This window comes from Bacillus rossius, chromosome 1 (assembly GCF_032445375.1).
Source record: "Bacillus rossius redtenbacheri isolate Brsri chromosome 1, Brsri_v3, whole genome shotgun sequence".
NCBI classification, from domain to species: Eukaryota; Metazoa; Arthropoda; class Insecta; order Phasmatodea; family Bacillidae; genus Bacillus; species Bacillus rossius.
In genome coordinates, this window is record NC_086330.1 from 289,310,335 (window position 1) to 289,318,861 (window position 8,527).

An 8,527-nucleotide genomic window follows, 5' to 3' on the forward strand; every position below is an offset into this window, starting at 1 on the left:
GCGGAATGCTCACTAACGATCGCAAAAGAAGGATGGCATCGCTAGACACCAAGGAGAAGAAAGTTAGTCTTGCATGTTAGTGTTTCACAGATGTCTATATTATTTGACTGAGAATTTGTTGTTATTTTTTTTAGCTAGACACGATTCCAACACGATTCCAAGATGCCACACAAATGTCAAGATGGCGGGTGCCACGGTAATAATAAATTATTACTGACTGCACTCTAGTGGGTTAGAATTAAACTAACATGATAGTGACATACTCTAACAGACGGAAACAAAATGGTGACTTCCATCAGACGAAGACAAAATGGCGGACATGATATCGTACCATCTGTCGATATATATATACTTTGACTAAAGTGGTGAAAGGTCAGTCTGAGGGAGGCTGCTGTGGAAGAAGGATCTGTCGTTTTTTTTTTATTTTTTGCTCCTACTTATTTTGAACCAAGGACGGGAATCGATCTAATCAATCAGTATAATAATAAGTTAATTTCTTGACGAATTTTGAACCTTTTTTCATTAAAATCGAATAATAAATAAAGATTTGTAAGATGGCGGACATGACGTCATACTACCTGATATATATGCTATGAAAAAAGTGGCGGGGGTCAGTCTGCCCAGGGGGAGGGGGGTGGGGACACTTCATAGGGCATGGAAATCGCATTTTTCTAGTTGGTATAAGTACATTTTTTATCCAACATCTGAGCACGAAAATTATAATCAAAATACCACGTTGATTAAATAAATATTACATTTGTTTTAACATTTTATCAAATTTATGGCATAAATTGGTATTGTTGAAATGAAAATGATATATTTAGGCCTATTAAAAGAAAATAAACAAGTTTTCGTTGGCATGTTGAACCACTTGTTTATCCAACAACACCATAATTGAATCGCTTATTTATGAAAAGGCATAAGTCAATTCACTAAAAGTTGTGGGAATATGCAAAAAACTATATCATATCTGTTATAAGTTTCATACATCAAAATTAATATTTTTTTACTACTCTGTACCTAAATGTCACTACATTGACAAGTGCATGCTTTGCAAGTGTTTCATTACCTGCGAGAAAAAAATTGTTAAATATCACAGACTTAGGCCCTTTTATAACTTAACCTTGCAAGTCAACAAAACTTATGTAATAAAATATTCCAATCGAAATACAATGATGTAATTCAACCTAGATATAGTTCAGTAAACGTGTACACCATATTATTGAACACTTTACGCCATTTTCACTGACCTTACAATGCATAACATCACAGGCATACCCTCTTTAAACAACACCACAAAAGTTATGTACTAAAGCATCATTTCACTTTAAACAACAGTGATGTAAGACTACACATTGTTTTGAAAACATGTACAAAAGGTGTTAATATAACTTCACACTTTGTATGTTATTATGTAACAATGCCTGTTACAATGGCATGGTAGCTCAGTCTGTTTGCTTGGTAGGCCACTGGATAATCTCATCGTAGAAGTCTCTGTGTTCACCTGGAACATAACGGAGAACCTTCTTTAAGTCAATAATCTTCTTTGCATTAATTGGCACATTTTTCGCAGGATACGCCTTTTGAACAGGAATAGTAGGATTCAAACTTTTGTCGGATGATTGACGAAGCACAAAAGTATGTGACACAAGGCCGCCAATGAATTCGGAAGCAACTACAGTACCTTTATGGCGACTGTTGTACTGGAACTCTACAAACCTTGATACAGCAAAGTCTTGCTTCTGGCTTCGCGGAACTGCTTTAATCTGGCTTTCCAATGATAAGCATGTCTTTTTGTAATGGCTGGGCCACCAATTCTTGAAGTCCAACACGTCATCAGATGTTACCATGTTGACTGTGAATTTTCCAGGAACTCCTGCAGATGTAATAAGTTGGCAGACCTCCATGGGTACATAGTATCTATCAGTCTTTTTAAGAACACGTTTCACCAGTGCAAAATCACGATCGCAAGCAAGATATGAATGACCACGTATCGGAAACCGATGGATAATAATGTCAAATCTGTTGGTGTCAGTAAGTGATAACAAGAATCTTACCATGCAATTGTTCTTATTCTGCCCTCCGCAAGCATCACTGTAAAGGTGCAGTTCTTTAACACATGGAGGCACGTTGTCACTTATGTATTTGTGGAGAAAAGAGCATGTTTCATTTGGCCCTTTATTTGCCTGCCCTTCGTGATATAAAAATAAACTCGCCTCATCTGTTTTCAGGTTATGTATGGCAAAGGGAAACACCGAAAGCTGGCGATAGTAAAAAAGCTCTTGTACTGGAATGCAGGGCAGTGAAATGTTCTGCATATAATCAAACGTTAACCCTAACACACTATCATTGTTTTTGCAAATGTGTTTCGTGTCTTTCATGCTTGTGTAAAACTTGTTACTCCTTCTTTCATGAATGGCCAGCTCGGCCATGGCAACTCGCTTAGCACATTCATTAGGATTAGGATTTTTTATCTTGACCTTCAGTTGTTCACATTCTCCACAGGTGTCTATCTGTGGTCTCCCAAAGTGGAGATTGAAATTTTCCCTGAAAATCTTGTAATAGAAAGAATACTTAACTTTACAATCAGGAAATTTCTCTTTGAACAGTGTATGCATCTTCTTTATATCCAACTGCGCATCAAGATATTTATATTCTTTGGATGCATGGTGGCTTATCTTGACAGGAAATGAAGATATGTGGTCTTTGATGGCCTGAACATCACCAACAGGCACCGACTTCCTATTGTTTTGTTGGCCTCGCATGTCTTTTGGAGTTTGTCCACATAGTAACAATGTTTGCAGTCTCCTTACCCTCTTGGCAGATACTCCATATAACTGAATGAATGCTTTCTTGCACACTTTCACTCTTCGTTCTTGAATAACTACATGGAAAGTGAAAGAGGATGACCTTTTTCCAGACTTGTCACCATTCCTTGGTCGGCGATGTTTAATTGGCACAGCGTCAAGCAAACCTTGAAGATAGATGTCTTGCTCATTCTTGCATGAAAAGGAATGTATAGCATCAAGTAATTTCCCTCTCTGTGCAATGTCAATCTTGTCATAGCATTTTCTTGCACATCTAAAACAATAAAAATAATTTTTTTATGAGTCATGCGAGCTATTTTAAATATTTCCAAATTATCAATAATAGGTAGTTAACTAATACATTTCTACAAACTGAATTATGTTTACGTGAGTGAAATCTGAAAGATGAATGAATATAAATCTTAAAAGAAAATAATATGAAGAATTAGGTTACCTGCACGACTCGGTAGTACTTTTAGTTTTCACAACATTCCCTCTGTAGTTTGCATACTCCTTTCCTTGCAGACGAGCTCGTTTAATTCTTTGACATTTGTATTCTTCCACATTTCGCACACCTTTTTTACGTTTCATGGAATGGTTACAATCATTTTCCACACAAGTCTTATTAGACTCCATTTCACTCATTTTCTACTAGTAAACAAACCAAAAGTAACTGACAGTACACAACAAAACAAATGATAGCAGAATATACCAGCATGCAACACTGCATGATACTGCCAAAGAGGTCGGAAGAGTATACTGCTATTTGTTTTCTCTTTGTAACTAGCTGCAATTATATGGTTATGAAAGGACATAAGTCCACTGATTAATAGCTGTAATCATTTGGTTATGAAAGGACATAAGTCCACTGACTAATTCCTTTTCATAACTAAACTAAATTTTCTGGCGGTCGGTAAACCCACTTCCATGCATCAGACTAGTGCCTTTTAGTAACTAAACGATGCGTATACACCCACAGATTGGCATCCTGTATGTAACTCATTTCTTCAAAAAAGTTGACTTATGCCCTTTCATAAATAAGCGATTCAATTATTAATGGCGTCGGCGTTGAATTAAGCAATATTAGGTTTAATAAAAAATTTCTAAGGAAAATTTGTTTCAATCTTGTTGAAATAGTAATCTCGTTAAATATTATCAATGATTTCATGAACTACTTTATAAATTACTGTTATGAAACATGCCTGATTCGGCTACGTGTTGTGTTAACTACTGCTACAACAAGAGAAGAGATAATAATTTACTTTACTTTAAGTTGCCGCTTGACGAAACTAGGTATGTGTAAATTATTAAAACGAAACAAAATAAAAGTTTTGTATAATTAAAATAGTGATGAGCATTTTGTTTTCATGCCCTACATAATTTCCTCTTTTTAGGTAGTGTGTAGTCGCACATTGAGGACAAGCACACAAGACATTAATACTTAGGTACTGTTCTAAATGTCAATGAGTCTCAAATTCTGCTCAAACTTGCTGCTTATGTACTTTATTTATTCTAAATGTTTTGTATATTTTTTATTTTTTGGTCGGGAGGGAGGTGTGGGTAAAATTTTTGTATTGCGTATCCAAGTCTATCCCTTGATACTAATGGCATGATCCTGAATACATTGATCCTGTGGTAATGATGCTTGCTGTTTTATTTAGTATATCGAAAGATCATGAATACAAATTTTTTTTGAATGTAACAATGAATTATGATTATATTATTAGATAAAAAAAAATCCTGAAAAAACTTTCTTTTACTTTGTAACATGGTTTGTATTGTAATAACATTGTTGTTATGTCCAGATCTTTCCAAGTACTGAATTAAAACAGCAAGCATCATGTGCCACCGGATAAATCATACATGATCATGCCAACAGGATCAAGGGATAAACTTGGATACGTGATAGGTAGGGCCCCCTGAAAGTGGTAAATAAAATTTTCAGATTTCGTCATTAAAAATTACCAAAAGCGGTGTAAAAATTCACTTTTAAAACACAAAAGCGGTGCTAAAAAAAAAAAAAAAAAAGTGTGTGTTACCATAAATATATCTGAAATTATTTAAGTAAAATAATTTTACTTGTACCTACTCATTACTGAATACCCTGAACAAATAGGTTACATATATTTATATGACAATACTTTTGATTTAGACACTGATTATTAGTTTGTTCCCATAAACTAATTTGGAAAACTATTAATCCCTTTAACAAAATCGAGGACGCATCACAACTCCGAAATGCCAAATTGATCACACCGACGACAGCTAGAAAACTGCTGTGTACCACAACGCCGAAAAATATCATTACAGGGCTGCCACAAAGGTTGGGTTAGGTTAGACTAGGTTAGGTTAGGTTAGGTTAGGTTAGGTTAGGTTAGGTTAGGTTAAGTTAGGTTAGGTTAGGTTAGGTTAGATTAGGTTAGGTTAGATTAGGTTAGGTAAGGTAAGGTAAGGTAAGGTAAGGTAAGGTTTGATTGTGGTATTTTGGCGTTAAGGTACATTTAAGAAACGCACACAAATTCATTCAGTTGTTATTTCGGCGTTGTGGTCAATTTTGACATTCGGCATTATAGTATTTCCGCGTTGTGGTTACGTCCTAACAAAATCTATAAAAACTGTTGGCCAACTAATCATCATCGTCACACCATTCGAAAATTAATGTTTGTTTACATTTTTCCGCTTTTTGGCGCGATTTAAAATGCTTGTGCCTGGTTCGCCCGATAATCTGCTTGATACTACGACGCTGTTCCAACTATATGCCAGCGCCCCCAGCTGACGTGATATGGCCACTCACGTAAGGCTATTCCAAACACCGTTCGCCCAATCATCTGCTTGCTTTTGTATTTATCCGGTGTCGCTGTTCCAAGCTGACGTCAGTGCCCCGAGCGGTGTGTGATGTGTGTACGCTTTAAAACTTCGCCTGTTTGTCTTATCTATCCAAACATTATGCCGGAAAGGAAAATAAACGCCGTAGTTTTGCGTATTTTAACAGTATATTTTTGGGTTTAACATTATAACGTGAGCGTGTGTAAGCTTTTATTTGCTTTAGTTCATTTATGATTAATGTTTGGCGGCCATGTTGCGGTGTTTGTTTACCATTGACGAGACAAGTCTTTTATCCAGTATTTAAATTTCGCGTAAAAACACTGCGATTTCGCGTTTTAATACAAAATTTCGTGTAAAAACGCTGTGTTATGGCGATTTCGCGTAAAAACTGTATTTAACAGTGATTTCGCGTTTATCGTCGTTTAATCGCGATCGCGAAAATAACAGGCCCCTAGTGATAGGGAACAATTACCGAGGTGAGGGTTGCGATAAAATGAAGTGTCTTTTAAATTTTGATGTTGAAATTAAGGTTTTTTTTTCTCCTTAACAATTGCTACACACCTGTCTTCAAGAAGTGAAGATAGGAGAAAGATTTGTACTTTCACCTAATCCATAAAGAATTAGATGCCATTGGTAACAGCTTCAGTTCAGTTTTTGTGGAAAAATTGTACATCTTAGGCTGTTAAATTTGCCAAACATACACATTGCCTGTGATAATGATTAAATACTTCTGCACATTTTATTATGCATTAGTTTTGTTTGCGATTTGTAATGCAATTCGGTAGGTACCTACGAAAATCCTAACCTTAACCTCAATCAACATGATACTACTAGAACAGAAATTAGTATTATACAGGAACGGCGCGTCCATATAGGCGAACTAGGCAACCGCCTAGGGCGCCAAGTAGCTGGGGGCGGCGCAGCACGACACATAACACCTGATATAATATGTTTAACGATTATTGAAACTAGATGAAAATGGATTTTTGTAACAGTTTGGAATGTTTATATTGATATAAGTAATTATTTAAAGTCCACGGTGACCTGTTTATGATTTGTAATAAGTAAAAAAGTAAAAAAAAAACACAAGCCTGCTTACATTTGATTGTTGACAAAATCTTAGGCTTACGTGACGTATTTTGAGGCAAGGAAAATTCATTTTGGGTTGTCAGGGGGGGGGGGGGAAGGAGGCATTAAGGTTTTTCGCCTAGGGCGCCAATTTACCTTGCACCGACCCTGGTAGTATAGTAGTATAGTAGTTTTATTGTCGACTACAAAAATATACAATTATATTGTAGGTACATGTAGTATACGACTCATCAAGAATATTAATCATTATGAATACACATTTAAGTACAATCATATAAACATAAACAAAAATAATAGTAAAAAATAAATAATGTATATCATATAATAATAATACATTTTTAGCATAGTTTTGCTTCCATAAAATCATTAATAGAATAAAAACTGAATTCCAATAGCAAAACTTTCAGATTTTTTTTTAAATGCACAAATTTGGTTTTCTGATTTAAAATGTGGTGGAAGATTGTTATAAAGACATACATAGCAGAGTATCTCGGACTATTTGCAAAACATTTTGTATGTTGTAATATATGAAAATTATTTTTTGTTCTAGTTATGACACCTAAGCTTTTGAAAAGTTGTCTGCATGAGGTACGATGATTAACATGCATTATTATACGTATAAATCTTTTCTGTATTCGAAAATTTTTAGATGAGTCCGTGGAATTACCCCAAAATATTATTCCATATCATAAGTGAGGTTCAACATAACCAAAGTAAATAATTTTTAAAGCATTTAGATTAGTCAGTTTTGAAAATGTTCTCATAGCAAATAATATTGAGCTCATTTTTTTAATTAAATGAGCAATATGAGATTTCCAATTAAGGTTCTTGTCAATATATATACCTAGTATTTTGGTTGAATTTGATTGAGATATATTATCACCATTTATCGATACTACAGTTGGGTCTTGCAAATTGTATAAGTTATTAACTTTAAAATGCAGCTATGTTGTTTTTGTGTTATTAGGAATTAATTCATTAGCCTTAAACCAATCTATGATGTCCCTAGTTAAAATTTTTATATTTGCAATTATACTTAAAGGGTTATCTCCATGTATAGATATGTTAGTGTCGTCAGCATATAATAAAATTTTCCCATTCTTAACATTTTTAGGCAAATAGTTAACGTTTATAAGAAAAAGCAAAGGTCCTAGTTAAGAACCCTGAGGAACACCAACAGCTATGTTTTGCCTATCTGAATGAACATTATATTTTATGTTGGTTAAGGGATCTATTGATCTATATGTTGCACTACGATTACTTGTGTGAACGCTGAGACAAGTAAGATGGACATAAAAAAAGGGCAGCCATTTATTATAATCCGAAAATATGTTACATGTTATGCATTTTGACAAATGTTATGCTACGTAAACAAAAACATTTTTAACCGAAATGAGGTTAAGGCAAACACCGTCCCGAAGGTAAGAAATTTACTTATTATTTTAAAAATATTGCTCTCCTATATCATTATATGTTACGTTTATTGATATTTAGTTAAATGATTTGTCGTTTTATAAGGAAAAAAAATAAAATCAATATTTATAAATATTAATGCATGCACGAAACAAGTCACAAGCTCGCCAACATTCAGTTGAAGCAGCAAATTTCCCTACTATTTAAATTAGTGTTTTAAGCATATTAACGGCAAATTGTACTTTCTAGGATCAATTTTCTTTTTAAATTAAAATAAACTTATAATTTGAAATGTAAGTCTTATTCCAGAAGGTACTTTATCTCGGTTTTAAGCCATTGCAACTTCGTTTTAATGTTTCTCAAGTTTGCGTTTTTGTATAGCAACTAGGGCA

At 34.4% G+C, this 8,527-nt stretch overlaps 2 protein-coding genes across 3 annotated transcripts in view; both read right to left on the reverse strand.

Annotated features, from left to right (window-relative positions):
• LOC134527715 (endo-polygalacturonase-like) overlaps window positions 1-8,527 on the reverse strand; it is an 87,433-nt gene that overhangs the window by 58,875 nt on the left and 20,031 nt on the right. The gene's annotated exons all lie outside the window — the stretch shown is intronic.
• Window positions 1,265-3,845, reverse strand: LOC134527714 (uncharacterized). Its single transcript, XM_063360627.1, has 2 exons — window positions 3,262-3,845; window positions 1,265-3,081 (listed from the first exon to the last, which is right to left on the reverse strand). The coding sequence occupies exons 1-2, from the start codon at window positions 3,450-3,452 to the stop codon at window positions 1,446-1,448; spliced, it is 1,827 nt and encodes a 608-aa protein (XP_063216697.1). The 5' UTR covers window positions 3,453-3,845; the 3' UTR covers window positions 1,265-1,445.

Coding starts and splice junctions, on each gene's coding strand:
- LOC134527714 (XM_063360627.1), bottom strand. CDS start 3,452: ATGAGTGAAATGGAGTCTAATAAGACTTGTGTGGAAAATGATTGTAAC. Junction 3,082..3,261: donor AGTACTACCGAGTCGTGCAG/GTAACCTAATTC, acceptor TTATTGTTTTAG/ATGTGCAAGAAAATGCTATG.